A 21214-nucleotide genomic window follows, 5' to 3' on the forward strand; every position below is an offset into this window, starting at 1 on the left:
GAAGGAGGGAAGGAAGGAAGGAAGGAAGGAAGAAAGGAAGGAAGGAAGGAAGGAAGGAAGGAAGGAAGGAAGGAAGGAAGGAAGGAAGGAAAGGCAAGCAAACAGACAAACAGGGCCAGCAGACTGTAGAAGAGGGAAGGAAAGAGTAGAGAAAAATAGGGAATATATGACAGGCCAATTTGAATTCCTCCTGCTCTATTTTTATCCACCAGCTGAAGAAGCCACAGAAAGCCTGATGAATCTCAGTCCTTCAGCCATGAAGAACCTCCTGCACCATATTCTTAGTGGCAAGGAGTTTGGAGTGGAACGAAGCGGTAAGATTGAATAACTGCATTTGTAGTTCAGAGTGTTGAGTTTTAAGGTTTAGTTACATAAAAGTTTAAATCAGAGGAACTTTATGCTTTAAGTAAATATGACTCCAATGAATACAACAAAAGCAGAACTGTCTTCTGGAACATGATTTGGAAACCTCTGTGTGTCTTGTCTTTTTTTTTCTTAAATGATATATCAGGTAGACTAATTGGTCTCCTTTCATTTCTATTTTGTTCTTTCCCTTACATATCTCAGTCAAACTGTTGTGTTTAGTCTAACGGGAAGTAATACAGTATAATTCAAATATTTTGGATGTTTATGTTTGTGTGTAGATGCTTCAGTACACTTGCCATTCCCTTTCAACCATAAATTCTAGTAGGTACAAAAGTTCACCACAAACTAATTTTCCACATACTTTATACATTTTGTGCCAGTCATGGGGCTTGAATTCAGGGACTGGAATTCAGGGCATGGGTGCTGTGTCTGACCTTTGTTGCTCAAGGCTAGCACTTTACTACTTGAGCACAACTCTACTTCCAGTTATTTGGAGGCTTTTTTGGTGATTAATTGGAGATAAGAGTCTCAGGACTTTTTTGCCCAGGGCTGGCTTCTACTTCCAGTTTGTTTTGTGTGACTAATTGGAGATAAGAGTCTGAAGACTTTCTTGCCTAGGACTGGCTTTGAACTGTGATCCTGAGATTTCAGCCTTGTGAGTAGCTAGGATTACAGGTATGAGCCAACATTGCCTGGCTATTCTTTATGCAGCATTATGTAAAAGTATTACCATATATATTAGTAGAGTTTGGAGTAATATTTCAATGCATGAATGCAGTGCGCACTGATTAATTCTGATTGCACTTTGGGTTTTGGCAGACTCATTTGATTTTGTGTACTTAAAGCATAAAAGGGGTTATCTATCATGCACATCTTTTAAGCTTAAGATAAATAAGAACAGGTAGGTGGATGTCTAGCCCTTAGAGTAGGAAAAGAAAGGAAACAGCATTCATCTGGCCCTGGAATCATGCAAAAATACGGATTTTGATTCAGTGGACCCATGGTGAGGCCTGAAAAAATAAAAGAAGAACCAGGTGCCCTTGGCTCATTCCTGTAATCCTAGCTAATTAGGATGTTGATATCTGAGGAGCACTGTATGAAGCCAGCCTAGGCAGTAAAGTCTGGTAGTCTATGCTGATTAAGCAGCATAAAAGCCAAGTGGTCGAACTCTAGCCTTGAGTGAAAAAGCAAAGGGACAGTGCCCAGGCCTTGAGTTCAAGCTCCAGTACCAGCACAAAAATAAGTAAAATACACAATGGAATTCTATGCCTCCATCAGAAAGAATGATATTGCCCCATTTGTTAGGAAATGGAAAGGCTTGGAAAAAGTTATATTAAGTGAAGTAAGCCAGGCCCAAAGAAACATAGGTCCCATGTTTTCCCTTAATTTCAATAACTAGTATATGTCTGAGTCAAGCAGAAAAGGTCAGATAAGTTGATGTTAGGGGAATGAACCCCAAGATAAGTATTCAAATGTTTTTGTTTTTTTTTCCTTTCATGCAATTGTTTCTAACATATTTATAAGATGATTTCTATGTTGCTTTGTATGTCCCTCCCCCACGGTATAACCCAGGCTTTCACTGTATTTGATGTTGGTATAATTTGTGGAGGGGAAGGGCAAAAACAAATCGTTTAACTAGGGATACAGGTGGACCCATTGCAATAATGAGATGTACAAGTCGTTATGTTGAAAAACGAACTTTACAACTTCGGTGGTGTGGAGGAGGATCAGGTGGGGGAAGGGGGGACGTACGGGAAGGGATGGGAAGGGGAAACAAAGAGAAGGCAACAATGCTTGATAAGAAATGTACTTGTTATCTTACCCACGTAATTGTAACTCCTCTGTACGGTATTCAAACAATAAAAAAATTAAAAATTAAAAAATAAATAAAAGGGCTTACACTTGAGTAATTTTTGAAAGGTGGGGGGAAAAGGAACCTATTCATGCTTTTTTTATTTTCTTTGATATCTCATATGATGTAGTCCGTCCCACTGATTCAAATGTCAGTCCTGCTATTTCTATCCATGAGGTGGGTGCTGTTGGAGCAACAAAAACAGAACGAACTGGCATCATGCAGTTAAAAACTGAGATAAAACAGGTGAGTTTACCTGTTAGATTAACTTGGATATAATCATATTGAAGAACATTGTTACAGAATCAGATTTTGTTGGGATCATTTCTTTCTTCTATATCATAAGCATAATTAATGCCATTTATTTTGCAGGTGGAATTCCGTAGACTGTCTATTTCAACCGAGAGTCAGGTGAAACCAGGATTCCTTAAACTTGCTTTAACTTTTAGTTCTAAATGACATGCATGAACTCATAGACATTTTTACAAGTGATACCAAGCCTTGGAGTCACGTGTTTGAATTTCCTTTATCATAATTTGTATGCAGCGTTCCTTTTTTGGACTGACCAATTTTGCTGATTTTAGGGGAAAAGTAACTGGTATTTGATGGCAACAAATTAATACTGTAAGTTCTTATTAGGACATGTGTACAATTTTGAAATAATTTGCTTTATTAAAGTAGACTTAGACTTCCTACTTCTAAAACTAAGTACTGGGGGAATGGCTTAGTGGTAAAACACCCACCTAGCAAGGACAAAAACCTGAGTTCAAACCCTAATACCTTCAATGAAAGAAAGAAGCACTACAGAGGGTACTAGATTAGGTGAAGGCTTAATTTAAACACACACACACACACACACACACACATACACACACACACACACACACACAAACACACACACACACACACACAATCTATTTTCAGGCCTCACATGAGCAAGGCCCTGGATTTGATGCTAGCACTGCAGAAGTAAAGAAAATAGAATCTGTTCTTTGATTCTGTCCCCAAAGTAGACTTTTACTGTTGCTATCAGAAATGTATATGAAAGTTATTGTGGATCCATAAAGGATAACCATCTGAATCAGTCTAGGTGTTGGTGGGAGTCATTAAACACCATAATGTGTTTACTTTTCCTTACAGACAGCAATAAATGGGTTGTTCTAATATACAAAGAAGTAGTTAATACAAACATTAATAATTTCTTTTAAAACTGATAAATTATTTGGTTTTGAGATCTACAAGTTGAGAATGTACTAATTTGGTCCCTCCTTGAAGCACTGCTTATGAAAAATTTCAGATGCCTCTTGCTTTCAAAGTAGAATTCAGTTAGCTTTCAGTGTTACAGTTGCAGAAGAAGGGGAAAGATGAACTGAAGAGTTTATTTAAAGAAAGATAATAAAAAACTATTTTGGAGAAAAATGAGCCAGTACTTAAAATTGAATTTGAAGCAAACAATTTGAGTGCAGACAGCAAATACCTTTGGACATTTATATTTATTCAAGAACAAGAATGGAAGAAAAGGACCTTATGTTTTCATAAAATGTACTCATTTTGCCATTTTTCCCAGATAATTTCAATAATCTGAACATTTTCCTATTTGAAAGGTGAAAGAATAGCATTCCATGTGGAAAACTTAGTCTAATATTGTTGGTTAACAACACTTGTTTGGTTGAGAGTGATTGGCTATACAGTTCCCCTGTGCATAGTCCCATGTTACTTTCAGGCTCAGTATAGATTTAGAACTGAAAATCTGTGCTCCCAGCTAGATGAATACAACATTCAAACTTGATTTCCCAAGGTACTCTATCTAGTTCTTTTTTTATACATCTAATAACTGTAGGTCTTCACTAGGACCATAGTATACGGAATTTTGAGCCTTGGGTTGTCATTACTTTCTTATTTCTAAGTATTAATTTCCATCCTTATGTGTCTGTTTCTATTTTGTGTCATTTGAAGCCATTTTTCTCCACTCACTAATGCCTCTTGTCTGGGCAAAAACATTTTTCAGTAGTTTTGCTTGCTTTGCCCTTTCTTATGAAATTTCAATTAAATCCCTTTTTTCAGTTTTTTTAATGATAATGTGGCTTCCTGTTATTTAAATGGTGTGTGCTTTAGCTCTACTAGTAACTGTTATCTTAAGGTATTTAAGATATAATTTATTGTTGCCTGTCTTATCACTTTTAAATTTGTGTTTTGTCAATTTTGTTTTTCATAGTCCAATGGTGGTCATCCTTTGGGTATGGATTTGACATCACCAGCTTTTCTGGTAATTGCTCTTATCTTATATTCCATTCATAGGCACTCTGAATATACTACTGTATAAACTATGGTCTACTGTTTGATTGAAAAGAAATATAAAATTAATCAACAACCAAAATAAGTATAAAACAACTGTGTAAATGGGGTAGCATCTATTTTTTTCCTAATAAGGTAGTCTGAAAGAGTTCAACTCCAGCCATGTTTCCATTTCAGAAAACAAATTCAATTTAAGTATTTGTTATATATAATATGTTATATATATATATATATATATATATATATATATAGCTAGTTACTTATTCTTTCAACTAATAAAATTTATTACATTCTTACTAGTACCAGGCAGTCTATTAGACAGCCTCAGCATTACCTGGGAACTTACATGAAATACTCTTTTTTTAGTGGCAATGTGGTTTGAACTCACAACCTTGAGCTTGCTAAAGATCTTGGTCTTTTCCTGCAAGTCAGCCTCACACCCATATTCTCCTACCTCTGCCTCTAACATAGCCATAGCCAGTATTACAGACATGGGCCACCATGTCCAACTTGTTCTTTGAGATAGAGTGTCACTATTTTTTTTTGGCCTAGACTAGAACTGTGATCTTCCCATCTGTACCTCCAAGTAGCTAAAATTACAGCATAAACCACCAACCCTGGCCTTTGCCTTGTTGGGTTTTTGTTGTTTTTGTTCTGGTAGTGGGGCTTGAACTCTTAGCTTTTTCACTCAAGGCTGGCACTGTAACACTTGAGTCACAGCTCCACCTCCATCTTTTTGATGGTTACTTGGATATAAGAGTCTCATGGACTTTTCTGCTTAGGCTGGCTTCAAAATGCAATCTTCAGATCTCATATCCTGGTAGCTAGGATTCCATCAGTGTCAGGCCTGCCTGTTCAATGTTTTATTTTTACTTTTTATTTATTTATATATTTTGTTGTTCCCTGGAACAATTTTTACTCAAGGCTAGAGTTCTATCACTTTGGGCCTCAGTGTCACTTCTGGTTTTCTGGTGGTTAACTGGAGATAAGAGTCTCACAAACTTTTCTGCCTAGGCTAGCTTTGAACTGCAGTCCTCACATCTCCGCCTCCTGAGTAGCTAGGATTACAGGTATGAGCTACTAGCACCTAGCTCTGCCAATTTTTTTTAATTGGCTTATCTTTTGTTTGTCTTTTGTTATCTTTTTTGTAGATTCTTTCAATATTCTAGATATTATTTTTTATAGAATCTATGATTTGTATATACTTTCTGAAACTGTGTGAGTTACCTTTTCACTATTTTAATGATGTTTTTGAAAAACATAATTTTCCAATTTTGACAAAATTCGATTTTTCTATTTTTTTTCCTCATTTGCTCATGTTTTTGGTATCATGTCTAAGACAGCTTGAGCTAATTCAAGGTCACAAAGGTTTCATCCTATTTGCTGTTCTAATAGTTTCATAGATTTAGCTCTTACATTTAGATCTATGATTATTTGGGGGAGTGAAGATTCCCCAAAACTACCTCTAGGTTTGTGAGGAGAAGGGCTCACTATATAGTCAGACTCACAGCCACAACCTATTACAGCATGATACAAAGCAAGATCAGCAAAAGGAAAGCTTACTCAGTGAAGCATTTTCCGAACACTCTCTAGTTGAGTCATACAGTACACACTTCATTTTCTCTAACAAGTTGTGGTATTGCCAGAGACTCTTGTTTAAAACTCAATACTCAGTTTCTTTATTGAAAGATGGTCTTACAAACAACCTCTGTCTGGCACATTCCAAAACTCTATATTATGGGTAGGAAAGCAGGTGTTCAACATTAACAACACCTTGGTTGATGGCAGTAGAGAAGCAACCCTAAAAGCATAGCAGTTCTGAATGTCTGGAATGGTGATATACATCTGTAATCCCAGCTACTAGGCAGGCACTATGGGAGGAATGCAATCAACAACCATCCCAGGCAAAAACAGTACACTCTATTTGAAAAATGAACTAAAAGCAAAAGGACTAGATGGGCACCAGTAGCTCATGCCTATAATCCTAGATACTCAGGAGTCTGAGATCCGAGGCTCACAGTTAGAAGCTAGCCCAGGAAGGAAAATCTGTGAGATCTGTGAGACTCAGCTCCAATTAGTCACCAAAAAGCTGAAAGTCGAGTTGTGGCTCAAGTGGTAAAGATCTAGCCTTGAGCTGAAAAAAATCAGAGATAGGCCCCAGGCCCTAGGTTCAAGCCCTAGGACCAGAAAAAAAAAAAAAAAGCAAAAGACTGGGATGTAATACTGCCCACAATTAGAGGATGTCTTACCTCCTTAGGGGAAGTTCATGGTCTCTGTAAATGTGTTTATAGACACACACAGCATGCCTCTACTAATCTCAGGCACTGCTTAGTTTAATCAAGATGACAGTAAAAAGCAATCGCCATGTGCAGTATCTTTCCTTTTGTAGTTATTTTAAGTCAGGTTTGTCCATATTGTAATATACTGCAAAAGAATTCCTTTTTATGTAAGTCAAAATAATATTCCATTGTGTTAGTATGTGTTTGAGACATTTTTCTTTGTACCATTTAGTTTTTCTTTGATAGCAGTGGGGCTTTAACTCAGGCAAGCACTGAACCATCTGAGCTATGCCCTCAGTCCTAGATTGTTTCCATATCTTAGCTAATGTGAGATCCTGATCAAAAATTTTAAGACAAATACACAAAAGTAGGACCATTTTATCTTAGGTCAATTATATCCTTTATTTTTGAGGTATCTCAGATTGCTGAGATAAACAATGGTGGGGGCACCATTGTCCATTCCCATCAACTATGTATAGGTCTGATTTTTTCACATTGCTGGTGTAGGAATCTTTTGTTTTGTAGATGATGCTTGTTGTCCTCCTAGATGTAGCCAGAGCTGATTTCTCATGCTTTGATTTGTAGTTCTCTGATGAAGACTATATTGAACACTTTTTCATATACCAATTGGCCATTTTCATGTCTTTTTTGATTAAATATCTATTCAAGTGAAATAGAATTTTTTTGCCATTGATTTAAAATCATATTTTCTGGGTTGATTTATTAGTTGTAGTTGTTTTTAATAAATTCTTTAGAATGTTCAATATATAAAATCATATTATCTAAAAATAGAAATTGTGTTAATTCTTTCCAGTCTGGGACACTTTGTATTTCTTTTCTTGCTTAATTGCCTTGGCTAAAATCTTCAACATAATATTGAGTAGATGTGAGTTTTGTCATCCATGTCTTGTTCTGATCTCAGGGGAAATAGCTTTAATCTTGGAGAAAAAAGATCAAACCTGTTGAACTGAGGAAGTTCTATTAAATGTTTTTGTCATGAAGGAGTGTTGAATTTTATTAAATGTACTATCTGCATCTATTCAAATAATATGTTTTTTGTCCTGTAGCCTATGATATTATATTCGTTGATATTTCGATATTTAAATAAAACTGAATTACTAGAATAGACCTTGCTTCATATGTGTGTGTGTTTAGTAATCATTGAATTCAGCTTGTTGATTTTTTTTGGGGGGGGGGTTCGGTCATGGGGCCTGAACTCTGGGCCTGGGTGCTGTCCCTCAGCTCTTCAACTCAAGTCTAGTGCTCTACCACTTGAGCCACAGTGCCACTTCTGGCTTTTTTCTTTTTGCTTATGTGGTGCCGAGGAATCGAACCTAAGGCCTCAGGCATGCAAGGCAAGCACTCTACCACTGAGCCACCTTCCCAGCCCCATCTTGTTAATATTTTATTGAGAATTCTGGAGTCCAATTCATAAAGTGTATGGGAATGTATTTTTATTGATATGTTGTCTGGTTTTGTGTTGGGATAATTCTGATCTCATAGAGTATGTTAAGAAGTTGTTTCTACCCTTCATTTTTTGGAAAAGTTTGTGAAAGAATATGAAATATTTGTCCACTGGTTGATACTTTTCATAGAAACAAATTTTGGCTTTATTTTTGTTTTGTTTATTGTATTGGAGTGTTTTTGTAAGTACTTGGGTTTGAACATGTGGCCTTGTGCTTCCTAAGGCTGAGGCAACCCCACTGAGCTACACCACCAGCCCTGTTTTTCTTAGGTTACTTTTTTGAGGCTAGGGTCTTGCTTCCTGCCCAGAAACTTGTCTGAACATTGATTCATTTGCTTGTAGGCTTCCCATGTGTAGCTGTTTCCTGTTTCCCTCCATAAAGATGGCTTTTACTACTTAGGCTGGGATCATACTGCAATCTTCCCAAACTCAACCTCCCACTTAGCTTGGGATGACAGGTGTAGAACACTGTGACATTTGTGGGCTGAGACAGTATCTTTTCTGCTCAAGCTAGCCTCAAATTGTGATCCTTGCATTCTCAGTCTTCCAAGTAGTTAGGATTACTGACATGAGCCACCAGTCCCTGACTTTGTTGTCTATTTTTTATTTTTTTCCTACACTAATCTTTATTTCTTTTCTTCCTGCTCACTGTAAATTTGTTGTTGTTGTTCTTTTAATACAGGTTGGTATTGATCTGAGATCAATAATCTTTGTAATACAAACATGTAACAAATAATTATTATTAAAACAGAAATAATATATTATTATAATTACCTGTTAACTGTATACCATAAATTGTTTTGGGTCTTGCTTTTTGTTTTATGCCAGTCCTGGGGCTTGAACTCAGGACCTAGGCACTGTTCCTGAGATTTTTTTTTTTTGCTCAAGGCCAGAGCCAAACTTCCATTTGAGCCAAACTTCCAATTCTTGTTTTTGGGGGTGATTCATTGGAGATAAAAGTGCCATGGACTTTCCTGCCTGGGCTGTTTTGGAACCATGATCCTCATATCTCAGTGTCCTGAGTAGCTAGGATTACAGGCATGAGCCACAGACAGTGTGTGTGTGTGTGTGTGTGTGCGCGCACGCGCTCCTGAACTCAAGGCCTGCATACTGTCCTTTACCATTTTTGCTCAGGCTAGCACTCTACCTCTTGAGCAACAGCTTCACTTCTGGCTTTTTATTACTTTATACTTAACATTCCTCATGCTGGTCATTCCTTCCTGAAGATTGAAGGTTTTTTTGTGCGTTTTTTAAAAAATATTTTTTTATTGTAAAAATACTGTACAGAGGGATTACAGTTACCTGAGTAAGGTAATGAGTACACATGCTATCGAGTAGTGTTATCCCTTCCTCTGTTTTTCCCATATTATCCCTTCCCTCCCCACTTTCCCAACTCCTCCCTCACCCCATCCCCAAATTTGTAAAGTTTGTTTTCAACATAGTGTCTTGTGCATCTCATTGTTACAATGGGTCAACCTATATCCTTGTTTCAGCATTTTGTTATTTCCCTTCTCCTCCCCAAATTAGAAAAATGTATATACAAGATACAGGGTACCCTCAGTAGATGAATGGATCAAGAAAATGTAGTATATATACGCAATGGAATTCTATGCCTCCATCAGAAAGAATGACATTGCCCCATTTGTTAGGAAATGGAAATGGTCAGATACGTTGATGTTAGGCAAAATGAACCCCAAGATAAGGACTCAAATGTTTTTTCTTTCTTGGTAGAACACTAGTAGAACACTTTCCTAGCAAGCATGAGGCCCTGAGTTCAAACCACAGCAAAACACACACACACACACACACACACACACACACACACACACAGTATGTTTCTTGTCTTCTTTATTTCTGTGGCTCTAATATATCACCAGATTGCTTTCCAAAACAAATATAATTTGAGAGCATTACTAGCTTCCCTGTTTCCTCTTTATCTTTGCTATTTTATTTAGTGTGTGGTTTATAAGTCTAAAGAATGTATTTACTGTTGACTTTGCTATAATACTTTATCAAAGAAATAGACTACTTTTGATTTATATTCTTTCCTCTCTTCTGCTAAGTCCCCTGGAGCCTGTAGTGGGTCCTTTCCTAGTGCATATGACCAGCAGCCATCCAGAGATAGTCGACAGGGCCAATGGCAACGCCGGAGGAGGCTGGATGGAGCACTGAATAGAGTCCCAATTGGATTTTATCAAAAAGTTTGGAAAATTTTGCAGAAGGTAAGCTTCACACATTGTTGTTGTCTCTTTTTTCCTGCCTCAAATTCTCAGTCTCCCTGGTTTATATATGATATAAAACATGGTTGGAATTTTATAAAGATCATATACTCAGACAGATAAAACCCAGAAGAAAAGATCTAAATAAAACAGTTGTTTATTACTGTGGCATTATTAATAATTTAGTCTCTCTTCATTATTTTTGCAGTGTTTTTTTTGTCAGTCATGGGGCTTGAACTCAGGTCCTGGATGCTGTCCCTGAGATCTCTTTGCCCAAGGCTAGCACTCTACCACTTTGAGCCACAGCTCCACTTCTTGTTTTATGGTGGTTAATTGAAGATAAGAGTCTCACAGAGTTTACTGCCCGACTGGCTTTGAACTGTGATCCTCAGATCTGTCTCCTGAGTAGCTAGGATTTGTAATCCTGGTGTCAGTCACCAGTGCCCAGCTAGTGGTGGTATTTGTAAATTAGATATTTTAAATCATGTCTTCGCTGTTTCGCGAAATAGTTGGACGCTGAGACATTGGAGTACATGCATTTGTTGTTGCTTAAAAGATTTGTTGCTAACAGGATGGTTCATTTAAACAATGATACCCACAAGACACTATATTGGAAATGAACTTTACAACTTTGTGGGGGGGAGAAGTTAGGGAGGTGGGGGAGGGAAAGAAATAGTCGGGGAACAACAAAGGAGGGGGTAACAATGCTAGGCAAGAAATGTACTAATTACCTTACTCATGTAACTGTAACCCCTCTTACAGCATCTTTACAGTAAAATGAAATTTTAAAAATCTATTTAATGCTAAATAGCCAGCTTTCTTTAGACCTCTTGTAAGCTCTGTTATTCGTCTTTTTGTAATCACATATCACTAAAATGAAATAAATACAGTTTCTGGACAGTTGTGTTTTTTATATATAGTTCTCTTGGATGAAAATTACTAAACAAGTACAAAACCATAATGATACTGATAGTCAAAAGACTGTCTTATTGTTTTTGTTATTATTGTTATTTGCTTTGTTTTGAGAAATGTTCTCACTTTTTAGCCCAGCCTATTTAGCCTTGGATTTGAAATCCTTCCTCTTGCTTTAGCCTTCAAAGTGCTGGGACTGAAGTAATATAGTACTATGCCTAGCACAAAGGTTTTTGTGGTGTGAGCAAATTTTTCCTCCCAAAGACCTATTTTGCTCAAGACACATAAAGGCACATGATATCATGATGATGACAGTTTTTGAGAGCCAGAAAAGTGTGTTTGTCCATGAGGCAATTTTTTGCTTTATGGTCCTTGATCTAAGGAACACTTGATTCTGGACTTCACAACATTTAGTTGTATTTCTCTCTTCAGCACACTAATGCTCTTCCAGGGACAAAATCAGGTGATTATTTTGGTTTGGAAAATGTGAACATTGATTCCTCAGTTTATTGGCTCTGAGGATCTCCCTCTCAAACAGTGTCTAAACCTTGCTTTCCTTTCAGCCATTATAACATGGTGATGACAAAAACATTTTTTGTGCCAGTACTAGGGCTTGAACTCAGGGCTTTATGCTCACTTGGCTTTCCTGCTCATGTCTGGTATTCCACCACTTGAGCCATGCTTCCAATCCTGACAGATTTATTTTTTTTGTGTTAGTCCTAGTGCTTGAACTCAGGGCCTGGGTCCCTGAGCTTTTTTGCTTGAGGTTAGTGCTTTATCACTTGAGCCACAGCTCCACTTCTTTCTTTTTGGTGATTATTTGAAGATAAGTCTCATGAACTTACCTTCAACCTGTCTGGGAAGCTCTGAATCGTGATCTTCAGATCTCAGCCCCTTGAGTAGCTAACACTCATAAACCACTGGCACCCATCAAGGCACATATATATTTTATATCTCAAGTTATACATGAATTGTGCTAATTCAACTTACCTGCATTAAGGGCTATTCTTCTCAGGCCACATGTAAGGACACTATGAAGTATCTATTAATCAATGAATTGAAGCAGTGGTTACTTCCTTTTGTTGTTGTTACTGTTTTAGAAAGGATTACATTTATTTATAAGATGTGTAACTTATAACACAAAACACAGAACTAGACAAATTTCTTAGGCATATAATTACAGATTAAATTAAATGGTAAAAGTAAATGAAACTGAAAAGTCTGTATTACCTACAGCTGATGAATAAGTGACACACAGAGAAAAAAAAGGAATCTAAGATAAGAAATATTAGGACTGGTAGAGTGCTTACCTAGCATGGACAAGGCTATGGGTTCTAACCTCAGTTCAGCATATGGTTACTTCTTAAATAGCAGCTATGATGCAAGGCCAAATGGTTTGTAAGCCAGATGCCTAAGTAGAAGGCTGCAATTATACAAGAGAAGGACTCTGTCTTGTTATTGGATCTTTTGTATCAGAATCAAAACCTGGGCTTGGGATGTTAATGTAAGAGGTACAACATATGTCTTTTGGAGTCTGAATGTGACATTACTCTGCAGATATGTTTGAAAGCTGACAATTCTTTGCACATACTTACTTGGCATATGGAATACAGGAAAGGCGTGTTTAGAAAAACTAGTAAACTTCTTGGATCATAATTTTTCTCCAGCTGTTTAATATAGAGTGTTTTGACTTATTTAGAATGCAAAATAAATCATTAATTCCTGTTGCTTTTTAATGTCAGTTCAAAATGATGGAGAGGATATTGATGTAATATTTATTTCTATCCTTATGAAACTTTGATTTTACCAGAGAGAAAGAATAAGAAGCAATAAAGTGTTCATAGTGTTGAAAGACAGTAAGTGCTATAGGCAAAGTAGTGCCCGAATACTGCAGGGGGTGTGATGCTTAACTGCAGCATGTGCCAATGGCATGTGTCCAATAAATACATATCTCAAATTTTTCTAATAGTCTAAAATTCTTCTTAAGGCCTTTTTGTGAAGACTGTGGAACCTAGCATGATATCCTCTCAATGTGAATTTGAGGACTGGTAGATCTTCCCTACCTGTCACACTCCGCTAAGTAGAAAATGAACTGAGGTGTCTTCTGTAGTCCAATAGAACTTGGGAATTATGACTCCATGGCAAGGAAACAGCGGCCATAGTGTCTCATGCTTCCCTGTGATTACTCATCATGCACCCCATGACGCACACTTAGACATGTGAAGTCTCATCTTTTAACTTCTCAGTTGGTTAGCTTATACCAGGTAAACACATGTTTTTTTTCTGCTTTGCAGTGTCATGGACTCTCTGTGGAAGGTTTTGTTCTTCCTTCTTCAACAACTAGGGAGGTAAGCTTCTGTCTTTTACCTTTGTATGATGGAGAGTTGCCTGTTAGAAATATTTTAGTGATCACTGTTTAAAGTAACAGAACTATACTTCTGTATATCAACTATGCTTCTATATATCAATACAAAATGCATTTGAAGAAAGCGAGAATTTTTAATGAATAGAAACATTAGTAAATAGTTGTATATTATGTTAATTACATAAGAACAGCTTCTTTCAAACATTAGTCTATGTGAGATTACATCAGAGTTGAAAAGAGCAGAAGAGCTAGTAATCTAAGAACAAATGATTTATATTCCCCATCATTTTCATTCCTACCTTTGTCTAGCAGGATCTTGTAGGCTTGTAGTGATCCTATGTTCTAATTAAAGCTCAGAGTTACTTAGACTCCGCAACATGGCCTAATAGAATCATCAGAGAGGGAGCCTGAGAATGGGTGTTTTTAAATGTTATTTAATGATGCTAATACATATCCATAGTTAGAAAGTACCACAATCCACAGATAAGATTGAGTGGTAGAAAATTCTTAGAACCCCTGGGATTGTTACAGATAGCAGTTGGGGTACCTTAGCATAAGCTTATAATGCTTAGGGCCTATATGTTGCCTACAGGCCTTTTTCTATAATATCTCTTTTCTGTGCATTTAAGCAGCTTACTTCTCTCTAAAATAACCTGCCTTTTTATTTATTCATTATTTATTATTAATTTTTAGTATTTATTTGAGTCTGAAGTTGGAATCCAGGATCTCACACATGCTAGGCAAGTACTTTACCACTAAGTTACAGATTCAGCCCAACATCACACTTTTATGATACTGGAAATGGAGCTCACAATTTTACTCCTCATTTCTGCTCATTATTGATGCTTTACCATATGAACCATACCTCCAGCCTTGATTTTTGCTGGTTATCTTAGAGATGGGAGAGTCATTATGAACTTTTCTGCCCAGACGGACTTTGAACCTTGATCCTCTTGATTTCAACTTCTTGAGTAGCTAGGGTTATAAGTATATGAGCCACCCTCAACAACTTTATACTTTTTTGTTGTTGTTGTTGGTCATGAGGCTTGAACTCTGGGCTTGAGTGCTGTCCTTGCACTCTTCAGATCAAGGTGAGTGCTCTACCACTTGAGCCATAGAGCCACTTCCAACTTTATACATTTTTTAAAAAAAATTATTGTAAAGGTGATAACTTTATACTTTTTAATGCCCATTTTATTCTAGTGGCACATAAGTGTTTTATGTAATTATATATGTTAATTGTATATTACAGATAATGGATATTACATGGATATATATATATATACAGATGTATATATACAATCTTAAGATCAACTTAAATTTTTCTATTATCCACAGTCATCAGATTTATTCTTTCAACTAACTATACAAATTTGTGAAGTTCCTCTGCCATGATAAGCCATTATGCATCCATTTCCACATTTGGATTCCTTTGAGTTTTCCACTTGTGACTAATGCTGCTATAAACACTCTTGCACATAGGACTTTATTTTTGTTTGAATTATTTTCTTAGGATATACTCCTAGCAATAGGATTATAGATTAGAGGGCATTGACACTTTTGTGACTGACTCCGGATTGCCTTTCACAAAGACTGAATCAATTCACTCATTACATTAAAGGGGGTAAATCTGTACTCACAGCTACAGAGTTTTTATTGCCTTTCAGACCAGGGATTGATGCTTCTGGCAGTGGGCTCCTAGGACATGATTTTCTTTTCTTCTATAATAGATGACTCCAGGGGAGATTAAATTCTCTGTCCACGTGGAGTCTGTCTTGAATCGTGTACCTCAGCCAGAATACCGTCAGCTTCTGGTTGAAGCCATCCTTGTTCTTACCATGCTGGCAGACATTGAGATTCATAGCATTGGAAGCATCATTGCTGTGGAAAAAATAGTGCATATTGCCAATGACTTGTTTCTTCAAGAACAGGTAGGTAAATGTGTGATTTTTCTCAAATAAAAATATATGAAGCTAAGCTGACTGCATTCCAAGCTCCTCACTAAAAGCCTAAGTCTCTTTCTTATGCTTTTTTATCCATAGCTCTTTGCTGGGCTTTCTTTACAGTGGCTCTAACCTCTGCAAAGGAAGTGCACTGCAGGATGACATCTGTCTTTTGTTGTATGCGTCTTAAAACCTATTATATGTAAGCTAGTATGGCAATATGTGCCTAAATTCCCAGCACTCAGAAGGTAGAAACAGGAGGATTGTAAATTTCAGACCAGCAAACAAGCAAGCAAAAAACATTTCTTAAAAATTGTAAAACACACAGTCTGGGAATGTGCCTTAGTGGTAGAGTGCTTGCTTAGCATGCATGAAGCTCTGGGTTCTATTCCTCAGCACCACATAAGCAGAAAAAGCTGGAAGTGGCACTGTGATTCAAGTGGTTGAGTACTAGCCTTAAGCAAAAAGAAGCCCAGGAACAGTGCTTAGGCCCTGAGTTCAAGCCCTGGGACTGGCAAAAAATAAAATTTAAAATAATCATAAAACATTTATGTATATGTTTGTTTAATACTGCTTGGGCCAAGTCCAAGGCCTTGTGCACATTAGCTAAGTGTTCTACCACTGATCTCATTTTATTTTTTATTAACATGTTAAGTGTATTAATGGAGTTCCATGTGATATTCCACACAGGCATACAGCTTGCAATGATAGAATTTAATCTCCCTTTATCAGCATTCCTCACCCCATGTATTTTATTATTTGTATTAAATGGTGAAGTTGCCTGGAACTCAAGAAGTGTTATGCTTTCCTCTGAAAAGCCCTTGAAGCATGGCATTAGCATCATATTTCCAATTACTGATCATACTGCTTTTGTAGATTTAAGGGCTGAAAACACATCCTTTCTGGTCTATTAGAAAAAAAGCACATTTAGATTTAGTTTTGCTTGGCTTTTACTGCTTACTTATAGGAAAATATTAAAGTGAAACTTTTATTTCTACATTTTATTATTTTCTTGAAAATCTTCCAGAATATTTTAATACTTTTTATAGTAAAAATAGTGCAGAGGGGTTACAGTTACATGATTCAGGTAATGAATACATTTCCTGTTGAGTATTGTTACCTCCTCCTTTGTTTTTCCCCTACCATCCCTTCCCTCCTCACCTCCCCGACTCCCCCCTCCCTCCCCCCACAAGTTGTAAAGTTCGTTTCCACCAGTGTTTTATATATCTCATTGTTACGGTGGGTCAACCTGTATCCCTATTTAAGCATTTTGTTTTTTCCCTTCCTTTGTATATACAAGCTGCAGGGCAACGGAATCAAATACAGTGAAAACAGGGATTATACCATGGGGGAAGAACATACAAAAAAAAACAACAAAAAAACTCATGTAATACATTATAAGTACATTAAAAACCATAGCAAGAAAGAAAAAAACCACTTGTCCCTTTCTTAGGGTTCATCTCACTTAACATTATCTTATATGGTCATATGTACATAGCTTTTGATCTTTTCTGCTTGTCCTAGACATACACTAGTTATTGCAAATAAGGGAAACCTAACCATATTAAAAATACTAACTTCTTATTGGGCACGGATTATAGTCTCAGGACTGTAATCCTAACTACTCAGTAAGCTGAGATCTGAGGATCACAATTTGAAACCAGATGGGAGGAAAAGTTTGTGAGACTCTTATCTCCAATTAACCAACAAAATACTGGAAGTGGAGCTGTGGCTGAAGTGTTAAGATGCTAGCCTTCAGGGAAATAGTAAAGGAGAGTGCCCAGGACCTGAGGTCAAGCCCCAGTACTGGGATCTAAATAAATAAATAAACAATAAATAAATAAATAGCTTTCTTGAACATGTTCCAAATATTGTCTAATAGCAGGAACATGAAAGGAAATAGTGTGTGTGTTATTCACAGGAAAATCCCAAAAATATGTAACAGGTATGTCTTTTTCAGCCACTGTAAGAGGATACAGAAGAAAAGTATCCAGGATTTTCTAGGACTGTTCTAATTTTCAATATTCTGGATTTCTGTCAGTCTATATTTCTGAAAATGTGACCACTTTTAGACATAGATTAGATTTAGAAAGCTTATGATCTTTTTGAATTAAGTTGGCTTATAAAGATTAATGATTAAATACAAGATAAAAGAAGTGAAGCTGAAATAATACTAGAAAGTTTCAGATCAAAGTTCCACTAAGGCAATCTGTAAGTATTAACATTTATCTGTTATTAACAGATGTGTCACATTTAATTAACTATCACTTCATATTTATCTTATAATAATTTTAAAATAACCAGTCACCAGTGGCTTAAACCTGTAATCCTTGCTACTCAGGAGGCTGAGATCTGAGGATCACAGTTCGAAGCCAGCAGGGACAGAAAAGTCTTAGCTCCAATAACCAGAAGCCAAGCTGTGGCTCAAAGTGGTAGAGCACTAGCCTTGATCAAAAGATCTCAGGGACAGCGCCCAGGACCTGAGTTCAAGCCACACAACTGACAAAAAAATAAAGAAAATTTAAAATAATTTTTAAATTTTGGGGGTTAATACAAAGACATGTTTAGAAAGTCATGTTCATTACCCATCACCTGTAACTCATGCCTGTAATCCTAGCTGCTCAGGAGTCTGAAATCTGCGGATCAAAGTTTGAGACTAGTTGAGTTAGAAAAGTCTGTGAGACTCTTTTTTCCAATTATCCACCAAAAAGTGGAAGTAGATTTATGGTTCAAATGGTAGAGTATCAGCCTAGAGTGTAAAAGTCAAGGGAAGTGAGATGCCCTGAATTCAAGCCTCAGTACCAGCACAAATCATATTTGTCATTTTGGACATAACCCTCATCCATTCCTGGCTAAGTAGCTTAGTAGCCAACTAACTGATAATGGAAAAAAGGCTATGAATTATACTAACCAGGATTTTACTTGGTACGATTAGTAATTTTTTTCCTTTCCCATGTGTTTTTTCACCCTTAAAAAACAAACAGAAAACCCTCGGCGCAGATGATACCATGTTGGCAAAGGATCCCACATCTGGCATCTGTACTCTTCTATATGACAGTGCTCCCAGTGGCAGGTTTGGCACCATGACCTATCTCTCCAAGGCAGCTGCCACCTACGTGCAGGAGTTTCTACCCCACAGCATCTGTGCCATGCAGTGAAAGTTTTGAGCCTTCTTGGTTGATTGTGCATGGAACTGAAATTTTAGCACCTGATCACTCTCCTGTGCCCATTCTAGCCCCATTCCTTCCAAAAAACTCTTCTTGTAAACTAACTGCTTTAGAAGAAGAGAACCTTACTTGGAGATTTACCTGCAGTATGCATAAGCTCATCCAGGCCTTCAAATACTGTTTTTAATTCGCAGTTAAAAAATTGCATGTGTTTTTATTCTGCAGAGAATGTAACCAGCTTATTTTCATAACTCCCATTTGGGGAACAGGTATTAATATTTATTCTTCAGGTTTGATGGTTATTATATGTGGTTTTATTGTTGTCTATATGAGCAGTGGGTGCTTTGGGACATTACTTCTAGTAAGTGGACTTTTAAGTTGTTGAATTTTACACTGCTGTAAATTAGAAATATCTATTAAGTGCCTTTTCCTAGGAAAAGAAATACCAGATCATAATCTCCTTCTTCACTTACAGGTTGCCTTATTCTGAGTGATAAAATAGTTTCTCTGTAGAATTGCCTATTGTTGTCCTCTCTGTCTCTGTCCACAATGCCTAACTCCTCTTTTTGATGGTCAATGCAAGCTGAGCCAGGAAATGTTGTGCTGACACTTTAAATCACCTTTTATGAAGATTGATGCTACTCAGAGCAGAACATGTGCAATAACCTAGAGCAAGAGATTCAGGAGCCCATTTCCAGACAGGAAGGGAAAGATGAGAAGATATGTGGGCAGTGTTACACACACAGGGCCATAGGTACCCACCATGGACTGCTTCTTGCAGATAGACTTACCTCAAATCCTTGCCTCTGAATCCCACACAGCACAGAGAATGGAAGCGTCCATCTTCAACAAAGAAAATCCTAGCAGTCCAGTCTGTAACTGCTCTACTGGTCACTTTTCTTGTACTTTTTGTCTCTGTCTCACTTACCTACTCACTTTCTACAGCCAACCAACTAGCCCCTCTCAACTCCCTCCAAAAACTATTCTTAAACTCTTCCACTTATATATTCACTTTTAGAGTTCATGTCCCTGGATCTCATGATATTTATGTGTGTGTGTGTGTGTGTGTGTGTGTAAGTGTGTGTGTGTGTGTGTGTGCACATGTGCAATAGTTAAGTCGAATGTAAGTAGTTATGACAAAACCATGTGTCTGTGAGTACATTTGTTAGACTAAATAAGCATGTGAGTATGAGTGTGGCAAGTGAACTGAGTGGGGCAGAACTCTGGCTTACACGCACAGGCAGTGGACAGGTACTTCAATCGTCTTTTCTGGTCTCATGTATAGAAGACTTGTTTGGCACATTTCCCCTACTTTTCTTTCTGATTTGTTGGTAATGATAGCTAATTTCTCTGTTTGCACTCAGATAATTTCCTACTTGAATCCCTTAATTTCCCTTGGATTTATAAGGGTTTTCTCCAAAAACAGGAATGGGAATAGATGGGCAGAAGATTCTATAAATACTTCCTCCAAAACTAGTGGCAATCCTCTGAATGTATGGAACATAGTAGGGTGATAGATAGAAAATAGTTGGTACCTCTCTCCAAGCACATGGAAATACCTCTGGAGTGCCACAGGTGAAGCCACCACTCCTTCCTGCACTCATTTGTCTGGATTGACACTGATAGCTGCACCTCTCTAGGTTTATTATACAACTGTCTTTGTGACCCCAGGCCATGCTACTTAACTTTTCATAAAACTCCACTGGTATTTTGTTCCCTTTAAGTTTATAACACTTAAAAAACATGTTCAAATCTTTAAGGCATTCACATTTTGAAAATAGAATAAAGATTTAGAATTTGCAATTAAATCAGGCTTGGTGTCAGTGTACAAAACTATGTATTTTTATGATTAAAGCTTATTTTGTGGATTTATTTTACATTAATTATTCAATTGAGGCAAAGCCCATTAACAAATTTGAATAATTTTAATATGTATTATAAATTGTACACAGATGCTATATGTAAAAAACAATTTTGCTTAGATACATACTCATATTAGGCTCATAAATTTAAACAGGCTTATTGATGTCTTTAGGGAAAATGTTATGATAATGAGATAAAGTGGATTTTTACTCAGAATTTCAGTTGGGCTCAAATAGTGCTTCTAAGCTACTGGAGGGTACTTAAAATAGTTTATTTTTCTAAATATTATAACTATTTCTATACTCTTTTTTTAAATAAGTATTTTATTGTGAAAATACAGAAGGGTTACAATTACATGGGCAAGATAATGAGTACATTTCTTTTTTATTTATTTATTTATTTATTTTTTATTTGTGAACATACTGTACAGAGGGGTTACAATTACATGGGCAGGATAATGCGTACATTTCTTACCAAGCATTGCAGCC

The 21214-nt window shown here is 36.9% G+C and overlaps 1 protein-coding gene across 2 annotated transcripts in view; it reads left to right on the forward strand.

Annotated features, from left to right (window-relative positions):
• Window positions 1-20416, forward strand: part of Phka1 (phosphorylase kinase, alpha 1 (muscle)) — a 118703-nt gene extending 98287 nt beyond the window's left edge. For both annotated transcript variants that reach the window (XM_013035945.1, XM_013035944.1), the window contains 8 exons: window positions 213-314; window positions 2349-2464; window positions 2591-2629; window positions 4434-4484; window positions 10321-10479; window positions 13683-13736; window positions 15484-15684; window positions 18681-20416. In XM_013035945.1, coding sequence (XP_012891399.1) covers window positions 213-314; window positions 2349-2464; window positions 2591-2629; window positions 4434-4484; window positions 10321-10479; window positions 13683-13736; window positions 15484-15684; window positions 18681-18854 — 896 coding nt within the window. In that variant the 3' untranslated portion in view covers window positions 18855-20416. The remainder of the gene's footprint in view (window positions 1-212; window positions 315-2348; window positions 2465-2590; window positions 2630-4433; window positions 4485-10320; window positions 10480-13682; window positions 13737-15483; window positions 15685-18680) is intronic.
• The last annotated feature ends 798 nt before the right edge of the window (window positions 20417-21214 follow it).

Source organism: Dipodomys ordii, unplaced genomic scaffold (assembly GCF_000151885.1).
Source record: "Dipodomys ordii isolate 6190 unplaced genomic scaffold, Dord_2.0 Scaffold232, whole genome shotgun sequence".
NCBI classification, from domain to species: Eukaryota; Metazoa; Chordata; class Mammalia; order Rodentia; family Heteromyidae; genus Dipodomys; species Dipodomys ordii.